This window comes from Callospermophilus lateralis (assembly GCF_048772815.1).
Source record: "Callospermophilus lateralis isolate mCalLat2 chromosome 11 unlocalized genomic scaffold, mCalLat2.hap1 SUPER_11_unloc_3, whole genome shotgun sequence".
Classification (NCBI taxonomy): domain Eukaryota; kingdom Metazoa; phylum Chordata; class Mammalia; order Rodentia; family Sciuridae; genus Callospermophilus; species Callospermophilus lateralis.
Window position 1 is genome coordinate 2,639,017 of NW_027510155.1, and position 16,343 is coordinate 2,655,359.

The 16,343-nt window shown below is 39.7% G+C and overlaps 1 protein-coding gene across 6 annotated transcripts in view; it reads right to left on the reverse strand.

Annotated features, from left to right (window-relative positions):
* LOC143385833 (cyclin-dependent kinase 14-like) overlaps nucleotides 1–12,018 on the reverse strand; it is an 82,750-nt gene extending 70,732 nt beyond the window's left edge. For 4 of the 6 annotated variants that reach the window (XR_013089520.1, XR_013089521.1, XR_013089519.1 and 1 more), the window contains exons 1-2: nucleotides 6,180–6,191; nucleotides 3,827–3,904 (exon numbers count right to left, since the gene is read on the reverse strand). Coding sequence is in view for 1 of the 6 variants with exons in the window: in XM_076841339.1 (XP_076697454.1) it covers nucleotides 3,827–3,904; nucleotides 6,180–6,190 (89 nt within the window). In the remaining 5 variants the exon portion in view is untranslated. Of the gene's footprint in view, nucleotides 1–3,826; nucleotides 3,905–6,179; nucleotides 6,305–11,680 lie in introns of those variants that run through there. The other 2 variants (XR_013089522.1, XR_013089524.1) reach the window with 2 other exon arrangements.
* Between the last annotated feature and the right edge of the window lie 4,325 nt (nucleotides 12,019–16,343).

Genomic DNA, 16,343 nt, shown 5'->3' on the forward strand with positions numbered 1-16,343 from the left:
TAGACTTTGTATAGTGAAAAACAAAGAGAAAACAGTAGAGGAAGGGGAAATCCTACCAACATCTTCAAGGGATACTATAGCATTAACTATATACTGACTATCAGAAAATAAATTAAATACAGAATCTTTAAACATCACAAAATCTTGTAATACTGCATTAAGCTCTACCTTTTGAGCTGATTGTTTGGGTACTGAAAATGTAAAAGTTTGATCAGGGGTACCTACTACTGCTGTACCATTTTTTGACCCATCAGTGAATATATTGGGAGCATTCATGATAGGTGTTTTTCTTGTCATTTTTGGAAAAACTATAGGATGCGAAGACCAAAAAGACAATAAAGGATTAGATGGTAAGTGGTTATCAAATGAAATATTAGATTTACAAATGATGATTGCCCAAGTATTTCACTCATTATCTAACTCAACAATTTGATCCATAGTATATGGAGTAATAATTTTATTGGGAGAAATTCCAAACACTCCCTTTGCTGCTTTTTATTCCTTTGAGTATTAATTGTGCTACAGCCTCAGGATACCTAATAAGAATAGTGTTAAAAGAATAAGATAAATGTATCCACAATAATGGACCTTCTTGCCAAAATACTCCTGTAGGAATATTTTTTTGTTGGTGTTACAATAAATAATAAAGGCAAACTTATATCAATTCTATCCAAATGCATATTTTCCATATATGTTTCAATGATTTTTAATGCCTTTCTTGCTTCAGGCGTTAACATGCAGGGTGAATTTGGATCTGATGGGCCTTTTAGGATAGCAAATAAAGGTCCCAACTCTCCCGTTGGTATGCCTAGATAAGGTCTTATTCAATTTATGTCTTCTAATAATTTTTGAAAGTCGTTCAGTGATTTGAGTTGATCTACTTCTATTTGAATTTTTGGTGAATGCACCATGGTTGAAGATAATAGAACTCCTAAATAATTAATTGGAAAATTTAATTGTACTTTATCTATTGCTATCTCTAGATTATAATTTTTTACTAAATTTGTAAGTGTGGCATAATATTCTAGCAATGTGTTTTTAAGTTTATGTGCTAATAATAAATCATCCATATAGTGAAATATTTGTAGTTCAGGATTTTGATTTCTAAGTGGCTGGATTGCTTTGTTAACAAAAATTTGACACATAGTTGGGCTGTTAGCCATCCCTTGAGGGAGTACTTTCCATTCATATCTCTGATCAGGAACTTCATGATTTAGTGCAGGGATAGTAAATGCAAAACGTGGACTATCCTCAGGATGAATTGGAATCGAAAAAAAAAAAATCTTTAATATCTATAGCTAAAACATACCAGGTTTTTGTCAAAGCAGACTATTAGGGAATCCCTGATTGAGCAGGTCCCATAATAAGCATCTCATTATTAATGGCTCTTAAATCTTGCAATAATCTCCATTTACCAGATTTCTTTTTAATGACAAAAATCGGAGTATTATAGGGAGATATGGAAGGTTGTATATGTCCCTCCGTTAATTGTTGTTTGACCAGGTCATGGGCTGCTTGTATCTTTTCTTTACTCAGGGGCCAATGAGAAACCCATACTGGTCTTTCTGATTTCCAAGTAATTTTTATTGTCTCAGTGACCCCTTCTGAAAACCCAATCCATGTCTATTTATTCCTTGATCTATTTGAATTGGTGCTGCTATGCCTTGTTCTTGTTCTCCTAATCTTTTTTCTTTCCCCAAATCTTGTCTAGCCATAATAGTGGGCACATTTGGATTGCTATTATTTGTTAATTGCAAACCTAATTGATCTAGGACATCTCGTCCCCATAAATTTATAGGAAGATGATCCAATAAAGATGGCTGTATAGTTCCTTCACATCCTTCAGGATCCTTCCAATCTAACACCATTGCATTTCTATGGGGATTAGTTGCCACTCCTAGGCCTCAAAGTGTTTGACTGGCTTGTTGTAATGGTCAATGTTTTGACCATTCTTGATGAGATATGATGCTAAGGTCTGCATGTGACCAGTAGCCCGTTAAATTCATATCCTTGAATATTTAGTTTTAGCATTGGGCGAGAAACTAAATTTAAAGACAGCAGAGACCAATCTACAACTGTGGAGCCTAATCCCCTGGAACCTCTTTCTATTGTACTACTGGAAAATTTATCATGTAGGCTGGGTATTATTAATAACTGTGCTATTCTGTCTCCTGGTGAAATTACTGATATACCCTTTGGAGAACTAGCTATAATTTTTATTTCACTTTCATAATTGGGATCATTTACCCCAGGACTTATCATAAGTCCTTTTGTAGTAGAAGAACTGTGTCCCAATAATAAGCCTACTGTTCCTTGGGGAAGAGGTCCTTTTACTCCTGTGGGAATGATTTGAACTCCCATCTCTGGTGTTAGTACTGTGCTGGTGGAGGTGCAGATGTCCAACCCTGTGCTCCCTCTGGTTCGTCTGATGAGAGATTGATGGATAATGTGTCCTGGGCACTACCCTGATGGTGTTGCTGGGTTCCTCCATGGTGTTTCTGGGTTCCTCCAGTGACCCGTATATTTGAGGTTGTGGGCTATGTACTTTATAAAGAAAAGAGGTTTATATATTACAGTTTGGGAAGCTGAAAAAATCAAAATCAGATGTTCATATTAATTCAGCCTCTGATGAGGGTTCCTTCTTTGGCTATATAACATCATGGCAGATCGCATAGTTGCAGGAATACAAGCAAAAAGGAGAGAGCACATGATGAGCTAGGAAGCCAGAGACTGGAGAAGTCTTACTCTTTCATAATGACTCTCAAGATGCAAGAACTAACCAGAGTCTCTTCTAAGGGCAGCAACTTCAGGTCTCCCTTTCTGAGGGCAGTGTCCTCAAGTGACCTACCACTAGCTCCACCTCTTCAAGGTTCCACCATCCCCCATATCACCACACTCAGGAGCAAGCTTCCAACACAGGAACCCTGGGTGGACAAACCACAGCTAAACTAAGCACTTGGTAACTGAAGCTTTGCACTCAATGCACAAAACTCTCACAGTGGGGAGAAAAATCTGGAACTCCTGCAGAAGCCCAGCAGATTGGAGAGGAATCAATGTCCTATAAGCATCCAGAAAGTACAAAGGGAAAGAATCTGTAAGAACTGGGGAGTGATGATGTCTACCCTCTGAGATTACAGTGGCAAGTAAAAGAATCTGTACATACAAAAGTAGCTCATATTGTGCCCTGGATATGTAACCACATTCATTAATCTAACCCAATTAGCCCAATGTACAAAAGCACATTCATCTTTGCCCCATTTATCCTATCTCCAGCTAAAAGAAACGTTATGAAAATTAACTTTTCCCTCAAAACTTTTCTGCCAACTGAGTGAAACTAACCTTTAACTTCCACCTCCCAAGGGATGGCTGGTCTGAGATCTTTCCACCACTATGTGGATTTCTATTCAGAGTTTCCTTACAACCTCTTAGGGAGGTGTGATCCCTGCTAGAAGACTCATGGTCCTGATAATAAAATTAAAAGGCCATCACTCTGGACAGCTCTGGTGGGGGACAACCAGTTGCTTTTGTGGATGAAGCAGCCACTGTCCACAGGAAAACAGCTGCCCCACGTCCACCTGCACCCAAAAGTCCTACCTAGCACACCGCCCAACAATTCCCTGCAAATCTGTCTGACCATGCAGAGAAGTGTAAATGGGAATTTCAGCACACATGAAGAGTCAGTCACAACAAGGCACTTGGGGAAATAGTTATCAATAAGGATGTTAGGAGATCAGGCAAAGTACAAAATGAGTGATAAGATCAGGGATAATTTCAACAAGGGGGTAGTTGAACACACTATCCTTGAAAGAATCAAGTGTATACTCACCATAGAATTGAAATTTGAAAACAATAGGCAATGCAGATGTAGATGATTTCAGTAATCCATGCTCTCTTTAAAATGAGGCTTTGGGAGAAGAATAAGATAAGTGTGAGTTTTGCATTTTGTGTCCAGAACATGATGTGATGAAAGGAATATATGGATCAGGTGACATGCGTATTTCTTCCCCATTTCTGGGAGCATGTTTTGAGACACTGTCATTTAGAGTTTGGGGATAAAAATAGGTGTACCCTGGGTTTATGTATATAGAGATGATGCATGAATAGACCATAGGGTGAATAAAGAATATAACAGGTTACTATTTTAAATAATGGATTGAATTGATATTTTAAAAAATACATGAAATCTGGTATTCACATACAAACATTCAATCCAAGTAATTATACATGTAATGGTAATATTAGGGTTACTAATTATAACCAACTCTGTTTGAGTTTTGCTTCAAAAATGATGATGGAATTCAAAAGTTATGTGATATAAAAGAATCTCATGAAAATGCAAGTAAAGCAACATGGAGAAATACATGGGATCTGATACAGGGAGTGAATGAAAGTGAATCATATGCATATCAATTTGTGAATTCTGGATGAAATGATACATCCTATGATGTATACATACTGAAGAAATAGGAATATAACAAATTTGAATAAAAATTTAATTCAAAATACACATCATGTCCCATATGAATATAATTTCATTGATGTTAAACTGGGTCACTTGCTGTAGAAATATTAGGGTTAGTACTCAATATACACTGAAGTTCATTCTGAGTATTCTGAAATGAATATGTATGTCAAGAAAGTGAATATTTCTGAAAAATATCTCCTGAAAAGTTGATTATAAATCCACGCAGATGGACATGAAAGAATCAAGGTAGTATAAGTATATGACACATATAGTTCATGCTTGCAAATTCATACTATATATATATATATATATATATATATATATATATATATATATATATATATATATTTAATACATTAAAATGTAATAGTATGTATGCCAATCGAAATTCATAAGGAGATATATATATCCTTCACATGTGTACCCAAAATATTCATTTTCCTCTACATTGTTTCATGTCTAAACTGGTTGAAGTATAAAGCTCACCACAGCTTGAATTTTCAGTTACCTCAGTGTATTGGGGGGCAGTGATCTCTTCAGAAATTCGTATTTACCAAAGTGAGAGTACTCTCAAAAATATACCTGTGATGGCAGTAGGATTATATATATGTATATAAAAATACCCATTGTGATCCAGGCGACAGAGACAGGGAGTCAGGAAGTTACACATTCGTTAATTTTGAAAATTCTTGGAGAAGTAAAATGAGAAAAATGTGTCACAGGTTTTATAATATGTATCTCTGATGAAGCAAAAGGCAAGTCCAAGTATACACCATGCCTCCTATCAAATGCCTCTACTTCTATTCTTTAGGATTATTTTTATCGATGTTAGGATAAGTAGTCAGAGCCTACAAGGTTATGGATTAGTGTCAGAGATTCAATATTTCACATGGCAAAACGGAAAATGAGTCTAATACATATGGGAACACGTGGCACATAAAAATCTTCCACTGTCATCCACCACAATGCCTGGACATTACTATCACCCTAAAGAAGACACAATGAGAGGAGAAGAGGAAAAAAATCTGTGAATACATATCTGGAATTGAAATTCTGAGGAGCTCACAAACTTGGGTGTGGCAGAAGAGATCCCAAAAGTAGAGGACAGGGTAAACATTCCACAAACATGGAACTTTGCTGGCCTACTGACTTCTTGACTATCTGCCTCTGACATTCGTCCTCTAGAAATATAGCTTTGTGTTTTAGCTTCCTTTGTAGTGAGATCATGAAAGCTTGCTCTGAGTCAATGTGAACAGGAGGACATGGGTTCATATTTTCCAATAGGAACAGGAGGCAGCAGAGCTGAATCCTCTCTATGCAGGTACCTGTGGCCTTTGGTGTATGAATGTCTCCCTGGGTGCATTGTGAAGCTTTTGGCTACCGCCCAGTTGTAATGGCATTTCTTACAGCTTCCCTGGCAAATTGGTGTTTGTTTTTGAAATACAAATAGGTCAACCAGGACACAGTGCTGGAGGGAGATCTGCCACATTGGGTGAGTCAGGTTCTGAAGGCAAAAACACAAACTGGGCTGCTACCCCATATATCTTTCCCACTTGAGCAAAGCAACTTGTTTCTGATCATCGCACGAAATCCTCTCCCCACAACAACATGCCTTTATATTTTCAGGTCTCCTGGCTGCACCTTGTCAGTCACATGTCCTTTGGAAGACAATGACAGAAACACAGGGTCCCACCACAGATGTTGGATCACACACCTGCACTCCATTGCTCCAGGCCCAGTTCCCTGCTGGCTCCTACTCACTGGCATCTCTGTTCTTCTCCATGGTCATGAATTTCACTCAGTCAAAAATGGCACTTGCTGGTTCACTCATGATGAGCAACAGGAGATCTAAAGATTCTCCAGGGATTTCTGGTCATGGGATTCTCAGAAATTTCATGGTATTGGCCTAGCCATATTTCAAGAATGAAGACGTTGACATTGTGGGTTTTGATTCATTCAGGAGCCATTAACCGTTGAGGAATGTCCTTTCAGTAAAAGCTCTGGAGATCGCATGCATGCAAAGTTCCCAAGGAGTGGCGAAAAGTCACAGGAATCCAGGCCCATTGGGGTCTAAAATATGAGGTTCCTGTGAGTTTTGGCTCTCAACTATAGCAGAAAAGGCTTTCACAGCAAAATCATGTGAAATCCTGGCTGAGCATCCCAGTGCTGTGAAGAAAGCCACCCTCGGCCTAGATCTCAGTTTCCAAAGGCTCCTCTAATGCCTGACCTTCTAAAATCCCAACACAATTCATGGCAATAGTTCTCTGATATCAGTTCCAGAACTCAGTCTCTAATGGCATGACACCAGAGTTGAAGCTGAGGTGGACCCAGTTATCTTTTCCAACCACCACACTAAAGACCATTATGCTAACACAAACATTCCCACATGGCCCTCATCTTCTTCCATACAGACACTCATCATAACATTATGGCTGGGGGTTTCTATAGGGTGAGCAGTCTTAGATGGTGTGCAAAGTAAGCTCTCATGCCCATGATATGCCAAATGTCATGGTGGCCTGGACACCCTTCCTGAGAAACAGGATAGATAAAATGGGCCTGTAGTTAATTTTGCTCTGCTTGTCAAATTAGAGGCCTCCTGCCTGACAGTGTACTGGACTCATGAAAAAACCCAAACACCTGTGTGCTAGTTACTGGAGGGCTTGCAACAACTCATTTGACCCAGAGGATCCCTGTTCTGACTTCATAGGGGTCAGGAGCCTGACCAGAGGAAGGCAAGAGACTTCATCCAATAGTACAATTGTTTTTCATCCGTTTAGATTGGGATGAACATATGGGATTTTTCCCGAGTTTCCTGGGGTGCTGAGAATGTAATTCACAGCCACACACAGGGCCAGGAGTCTGATACAGACACAGCTTTTACAAAGCACTTTACTTCAAAGTCACAGATTAGGCCTCTTCATTTCCATTTGAAACTCTTTTCTTGAGGAGTTACAAAGGAGTGCCCTAAGGCAAACACCTCCCTGACATTCAGGGGAACAGAACAATAGGGAAGAAAGAAGCCTGGAGAAAAACTTTAATTGAACACTGTGGCACTGACAGCTCCTAATCATGCAACTTGGGTTACTATCTATCCAAGCAGGGATTCTCCAGAGAGATCCTTTCCAGTCATGCTAATTTTTGAGTTTTCTGAGATGCTTGGCATGCCCTTCAGCAATCAAGTCCATGGCCATATCACAGAGCTTGAATGTGGTACACATCTTGGACACAAAACCATGAACCCCTTCAGAGAGTGGCCAAAATTCAGGAAGAATACAGGAACTTAGGATCTTGGTAGGTGTTGCCCATCTGTAAGGCAAGCAGCAGTCCATTCATAAATTTGCCATGAGGAGTCCTGCAAAGTTTTCCACTAGACAGGACACATTTACGGCTGCATTCTTCTCTCTACTCTCTTTAACCACAAACCCAGTGAGATCCACTGACCTAAAAAGGCTCACTAGTTAACAGTCCATTTCAAACCAACAACAACAAGAAAAAAAAAAGTTTTTCCTTCATGTTCTCAGAACATGAGACAAAACGACAAATTTAAACACACACCCACTGAGATACACAAACCACCCCTGTATTTGGTCTGCATCTATCCACTCTGTCCTCTGACTGGTGGGTGAAAATATGTTCCTCGGCAGTGGCCTGTCCTGTCTCAGCTCTGGTCTCCTTGGCCATCTCTGTGTAGTTGTCAGGAGCCAGCAATGAGCCAACACTTCTTTCTCAGGAAAGGCCCCTGTTGAGACCATTCAAGGCTTTTGGCTATCCACGCATCACTAGGTACCAACAAAGAATGACTCTGGCCTTGGTACAGACAATCAAGTGAGCCCACTGGGAGTGGAACTGCCTCTGGATGCCTCGCCTCCTGGATCCCAAGTTCAGAGAGTTCCATCACCAAGGAAGTGAGGTGAGGTCACTTCCTTCAGGGAAGTGAATGAGGTCACTGCCTTGGCAACCACTTTGTCCTAACAGTTGTTTCCAAGGGTCCCATGAGATGGAGGCTGCCCCACCTTCCTGTGACATTTTCACAAGACATAAAGGTCTATACACCCTAGGAGCCCGGGATCAGCAATCCACACAGACCTGATTGTGTCCCTCTTCCCTGCATTGAGAAGAGAGAGGCTGATTCAGCCTCATCCCTTCATCCTGACTGGGTTGTTGGCCATGGAAGATGACTTTAGACCTCACAGGTCCTACCTAGCTGCCTACATTTGCTCCAGGGATCATTTCTGCATCTACCTTTGAGCTTCTCAGCAGCTGTAGGATTCCCTACATACCTGTATGGCAAGATCAACTCAGCACCTGCTGTTATGTGAAAATAGATTGAGGAACAGAGTATGGTTAAGGGTCATATCATGTTCAATTTGGGTTAAAAGTCATTCTGCTGGATGAATACAGGTATTGGGCAACTGGGATATTTATAGGAATGTAAGGTGAAATGTAAGTATGAAAATAGAAAACTAGGTAAGATCTGAAGCACACAAGTTTGTTGGGGCCTTGATTTGGATACATAGTTTTGAATTATGTTCTGCAGAGATGAATCCTCTAAATCCATAGACAATTGCCTGAGATCTTGTACCTCGGACTACTGAATGTAAAAGAGAGCTTGCAGTGAAATGGAGAGAGTAGGCAGGATTCCAGTGTAGGGTAAGGAAGAATAGTGAGTTTAGGATTTGGATCAAAGGCCGTTTTTGCAATCCAATGAATTTCTATTAAAATGTAAATGGGAATGTCAGCACACATGAAGAGTCAGTCACAACAAGGCACTTGGGAAAATAGATATCAATAAGGATGTTAGGAGATCAGGCAAAGTACAAAATGAGTGATAAGATCAGGGATAATTTCAACAGGGGGGTAGTTGAACACACTATCCTTGAAAGAATCAAGTGCATACTCACCATAGGATTGAAATTTGAAAACAATAGGCAATGCAGAAGTAGATGATTTTAGTAATCCATGCTCTCTTTAAAATGAGGCTTTGAGAGAAGAATAAGATAAGTGTGAGTTTTGCATTTTGTGTCCAGAACATGATGTGATGAAAGGAATATATGGATCAGGTGACATGCGTATTTCTTCCACCATTTCTGGGAGCATGTTTTGAAACCCTATCATTTAGAGTTTGGGGATAAAAATAGGTGTATCCTGGGTTTATGTATATAGAGATGATGCATGAATAGACCATAGGGTGAATAAAGAATATAACAGGTTACTATTTTAAATAATGGATTGAATTGATATTTTAAAAAATACATGAAATCTGGTATTCACATACAAACATTGAATCCAAGTAGTTATACATGTAGTGGTAATATTAGGGTTACTAATTATAACCAACTCTGTTTGAGTTTTGCTTCAAAAATGATGATGGAATTCAAAAGTTATGTGATATAAAAGAAATCTCATGAAAATGCAAGTAAAGCAACATGGAGAAATACATGGGATCTGATACAGGGAGTGAATGAAAGTGAATCATATGCTTATCAATTTGTGAATTGTGGATGAAATGATACATCCTATGATGTATATATACTGAAGAAATACGAATATAACACATTTGAATAAAAATTTAATTCAAAATACACATCATGTCCCATATGAATATACTTTCATTGATGTTAAACGGGGTCACTTACTGCAGAAATATTAGCGTTAGTACTCAATATACACTGAAGTTCATTCTGAGTATTCTGAAATGAATATGTATGTCAAGAAAATGAATATTTCTGAAAAATAGCTCCTGAAAAGTTGATTATAAATCCACGCAGATGGACATGAAAGAATCAAGGTAGTATAAGTATATGACACATATAGTTCATGTTTGCAAATTCATACTATATATATATATATATTTAATAAATTAAAATGTAATAGTATGTATGCCAATCGAAATTCATAAGGGGATATATACATCCTTCACATATGTACCCAAAATATTCATTTTCCTCTACATTGTGTCATGTCTAAACTGGTTGAAGTATAAAGCTCACCACAGCTTGAATTTTCAGTTACCTCAGTGTATTGGGGGGCAGTGATCTCTTCAGAAATTCGTATTTACCAAAGTGAGAGTACTCTCAAAAATATACCTGTGATGGCAGTAGGATTATATATATGTATATAAAAATACCCATTGTGATCCAGGCGACAGAGACAGGGATTCAGGAAGTTACACATTCGTTAATTTTGAAAATTCTTGGAGAAGTAAAATGAGAAAAATGTGTCACAGGTTTCATAATATGTATCTCTGATGAAGCAAAAGGCAAGTCCAAGTATACACCATGCCTCCTATCAAATGCCTCTACTTCTATTCTTTAGGATTATTTTTATCGATGTTAGGATAAGTAGTCAGAGCCTACAAGGTAATGGATTAGTGTCAGAGATTCAATATTTCACATGGCAAAACGGAAAATGAGTCTAATACATATGGGAGCACGTGGCACATAAAAAGCTTCCACTGTCATTTACCACAATGCCTGGATATTACTGTCACCCTAAAGAAGACACAATGAGAGGAGAAGAGGAAAAAAATCTGTGAATACATATCTGGAATTGGAAATTCTGAGGAGCTCACAAACTTGGGTGTGGCAGAAGAGATCCCAAAAGTAGAGGACAGGGTAAACATTCCACAAACATGGAACTTTGCTGGCCTAATGACTTCTTGACTATCTGCCTCTGACATTCGTCCACTAGAAATATACCTTTGTGTTTTAGCTTCCTTTGTAGTGAGATCATGAAAGCTTTGTCTGAGTCTATGTGAACAGGAGGATATGGGTTCATATTTTCTAATAGGAACAGGAGGCAGCAGAGCTGAATCCTCTCTATGCTGGTGACTGTGGCCTTTGGGGCATGAGTGTCTCCCTGGGTGCATTGTGAAGCCTCTGGCTCACTGCCCAGTTTTAATTTCTTACAGCTTCCCTGGAAAATTGGTGTTTGTTTTTGATATACAAAAAGGCCAACCAGGACACAATGCTGGAGGGAGCTCTGCCACGTGGCGTGAGTCAGGGTCTGAAGGCAAAAACACAAACTGGGCTGCTACCCCATATATCTTTCCCACTTGAGCATAGCAAGATATTTTTGAGCATCGCACCAAATCCTCTCCCCACAACAACATGATTTTATATTTTCGGGTCTCCTAACTGTACCTTGTCAGTCACATGGCATTTGGAAGCCAATGACAGAACCACAGGGTTCCACCACAGATGTTGGATCACACACCTGCACTCCATTGCTCCAGGCCCAGTTTTCCGCTGGCTCCTACTCACTGCCATCTCTGTTCTTCACCATGGTCATGAATTCCACTCAGTCAAAAATGGCACTAGCTCGTTGAATCATGATGAGCAACAGGAAATCTAAAGTTCTCCAGGAATTTCTGGTCATGAGATTCTCAAAAACTTCATGGTATTGGCCTAGCCATATTTCAATAATGAAGAAGTTGACAATGTGGGTTTTGATTCGTTCAGGAGCCATCAAGTGTTGAGGAATCTCCTTTCAGTAAAAGCTCTGGAGATCACATGCAGGCAAGGTTCCCAAGGAGTGGTGAAAGGTCACAGGAATCCAGGTATATTGGGGTCTAAAATAAGAGGTTCCTGTGAGTTTTGGCTCTCAACTATAGCAAAAAAGGCTTTCACAGCAAAATCATGTGAAATCCTGGCTGAGATTCCCAGTGTTGTGAAGAAAGCCAGCTTCGGCCTAGATCTCAGTTTCCAAAGGCTCCTCTAATGCCTGACCTTCTAAAATCCCAACACAATTCATGGCAATAGTTCTCTGATATCAGTTCCAGAACTCAATCTCTAATGACATCACACCAGAGTTCAAGCTGAGGTGAACCCAGTCATCTTTTCCAACCACCACACAAAAAACCACTATTATAACAAAAACACTCCCACATGGCCCTCATCTTCTTCCATACAGACACTCATCATAACATTCTGGCTGGTGGTTTCTATAGGGTGAGCAGTCTTAGATGGTGTGCAAAGTAAGCTCTCATGCCCATGATATGCCAAATGTCATGGTGGCCTGGACACCCTTACTGAGAAACAAGATAGATAAAATGGGCCTGTAGTTCATACTGCTCTGCTTCTCAAATTAGAGGCCTCTTGCCTGCCAGGGGTAGATTCTTTATGTTTCCTAGACTCATGAAAAAACCCAAACACCTGTGTGCTAGTTACTGGAGGGCTTGCAACAACTCATTTGACCCAGAGGATCCCTGTTCTGACATCATAGGGGTCAGAAGTCTGACCAGAGGAAGGCGAGAGACTTCATCCAATAGTACACTTGTTTTTCATCCGTTTAGATTGGGATGAACATATGGGATTTTTCCGAGTTTCCTGGGGTGCTGAGAATGTAATTCACAGCCACACACAGGGCCAGGAGTCTGATACAGACACAGCTTTTACAAAGCACTTTACTTCAAAGTCACAGATTAGGCCTCTTCATTTCCATTTGAAACTCTTTTCTTGAGGAGTTACAAAGGAGTGCCCTAAGGCAAACACCTTTCTGACATTCAGGGGAACAGAACAATAGGGAAGAAAGAAGCCTGGAGAAAAACTTTAATTGAACACTGTGGCACTGACAGCTCCTAATCATGCAACTTGGGTTACTATCTATCCAAGCAGGGATTCTCCAGAGAGATCCTTTCCAGTCATGCTAATTTTTGAGTTTTCTGAGATGCTTGGCATGCCCTTCAGCAATCCAGTCCATGGCCATGTCACAGAGCTTGAATGTGGTACACATCTTGGACACAAAACCATGAACCTCTTCAGAGAGTGGCCAAAATTCAGGAAGAATACAGGAACTTAGGATCTTGGTAGGTGTTGCCCATCTGTAAGGCAAGTAGCAGTCCATTCATAAATTGGCCATGAGGAGTCCTGCAAAGTTTTCCACTAGACAGAACACATTTATGGCTGCATTCTTCTCTCTACTCTCTTTAACCACAAACCCAGTGGGATCCACTGACATAAACAGGCTCACTTTTTAACAGTCCATTTCAAACCAACAACAACAACAACAACAACAACAACAAAGTTTTTCCTCATGTTCTCAGAACAGGAGACAAAACGACAAATTTAAACACACACCCACTGAGACACACAAACCACCCCTGTATTTGGTCTGCATCTATCCACTCTGTCCTCTGACTGGTGGGTGAAATTATGTTCCTCGGCAGTGGCCTGTCCTGTCTCAGCTCTGGTCTCCTTGGCCATCTCTGTGTAGTTGTCAGGAGCCAGCAATGAGCCAACACTTCTTTCTCAGGAAAGGCCCCTTTTGAGACCATTCAAGGCATTTGACTATGCACACATCACTAGGTACCAACAAAGAATGACTCTGGCCTTGGTATAGACAATCAAGTGAGCCCACTGGGAGTGGAACTGCCTCTGGATACCTCGCCTCCTGGATCCCAAGTTCAGAGAGATCTGTCACCAAGGAAGTGAGGTGAGGTCACTTCCTTCAGGGAAGTGAATGAGATCACTGCTTTGGCAACCACTTTGTCCTAAAAGTTGTTTCCCAGGTGTGTGTGTGTGTGTGTGTGTGTGTGTGTGTGTGTGTGTGTTTCTTTAAGGACCCAGGACTTGAACATAACATGTTTTGACTCAAAAATGGTTGTTTGTGTACCCTTTCAAGTTAAACAGAACCTGTATAGGTATAACACACATTGTTATAATCAGTCCTGAACAAATGCTGTGTCCCACATTGTCACTTTCTGCCTTATAGAAAGTGGCCAGAACCACTGTTACCCTCCTCTTCCTTTTTTCATCATCATTTTCTGCTCTACTCTCCCTTCTGTTTTCAACTTGGGCAGTCTCCTGTAGTCTGACATAGAACTCTGGATCTACTCTTTGTCTGTCTTCAGGGAGGCTGAAAAATTTAGGTGAGCTTTTGAAGAAGAGTTAATTGCAGGTTAAGTGGAGAGAAATGAAAGGCACCATTTTGTCTTTTCATTGGTAACAGGGGAAAAACTCTGTAGGTCAGCCCTGGCAGGCCAGTGCAGCTGTTCTAAACCTTCTTGCCTCTAGTTCACTGTCAAGTTCTTCTTAGATTGGACACATGTAATGTCAAAGCTAGAACAAAGCCAAAAAGTCTATTTGTTTTATGTTCCTCATTTCTGAGATGTAAATAGGGTCTTAAGCAAAGAATAGAGAGAATATCTTGCTTGATATTCATGGTCCAACACTGCTTTTCACTACTTAATTATCTTCTCTAATTCCTTTTCAAATAGAACACAGGTAAAGTGTATGTGAGTGTGTGTGTGTGTTTGTGCACACATGCGTGCACATGGGTAAGAACTAGAGAAATGTGTAAAATTTGTCATGATTTAAATAGCAGCATACCATTATTTTTAGTTCTCCTAAAAGCATCTGTTTGAAAGTAGCTCTTCGTATAAAATTCTCTTCCCATACACACTCTGAATTCAGTAAGGATTATTTATGTCTTGTCATCTAGATTTATAAATTTAAAATTCCTTAGGACTTGCCCCAATGTTTCTATAAACAACCAATTATATTTTTTCTTTATAAAAAATGAATGTGGAATGAACCTAACACTCTCTTGTCCCTCATATCTGCTATATTTCTCTGACCCTTTATGAACATAGAGGCTTACTGAGTACACCCTCACCAACCTAGACACAGTTCCATTAGCCTGAGGCAGATCCCCCACCCAGTGGCTGGAAAGGAGCACTGAAATCAAAGGAGGGCCTCACCACTCACAGCAGCATCTCCCCATTTACCAGAATATCCCTTGATATATCACTGGGAATCATTCTAAGACACGGGAAGTCCCAATTTCAGCCACTTTGAGAACAGCTCTCCATTCTTAATGCCTGAAGTTTCCTTGCAAGATATCTGTAATGTTTCACTGCTCTAAACTGTTCCCTTTTCTGAATTTCCTTGAATGTACTCCAACCCTATCCTCTCACATGGCCCTATGTCCATCCTTCTAGATTAAGATGTACAGCCATCCAAAAAGTTTCTCCAGCTTACCCTTTGGTAACTCCTCTCATATACTCTCCAGCCTCTGGAAACCACTCATCAGTTTTCTGTTTCTATAATTTTGGCTTTTCCAAAATGTTTTATAAATGAATGATTTTATTCAGTTTTTATACTTAGGATAATACATTTGAGATTCATCTAAAATTAGTATGGCAAATAAATAGTAGCCTGACTCAACTTCTGATGATTGGTTTGAGGTTCAATAGAGGGGACCTATAATTTGTTTAAAGAGGGAGGTAAGAAAATAACACCAACTTAATGATTATTCGAGGGAGAAAGATCCAAAATTTATAAATGTAGATGAGCTTATAAAAACTAATCAAATTGTGGAAATCACACATGTAATCGAATAGAGGAAAAAGAATCTCCAGTACTACTAAAAACCACCTTCCATACTAGATCAAATACAGCAAGCACATCCTTTCAAATGCACAGCTGAACCAAGAAGAAAATAAGTGAATTCTTCAGTAGGGTCAAGAAAGAAGAATAGAGTGTTAAGCAAGTGCTAAAGTTTCAGTTGCGCTAGAGTTTTTTTTTTTTTTTAATAAGAACATAAAAACAAAGGTTTAGACCTGAGAAAGAACATAGGAATTGGGATTCTCCACACAGAGAAGCACTTCTATAATACAATTCAACTTCTTTAATGGGCTAGGGTAAAAGGAAAAAAATCTACTTCCAACAAAGAAAGCCTACAAGAACAATTGGTTTGTGCCAGCCTTATTTCTACATGAAGATGAAAAAGTTTCCCCTGAGACTTCCTACAGGTTTGGCTTAAATTTACACAACTTGGCAGGGTTTCAGAAACCAGCAGCAAGAACTTGGAGTGCATAGGTCTTTAGAGAGCCCAGAACTCCTGGCAGAAACAAAAGAAAATCCCTATGGAGAAGTAC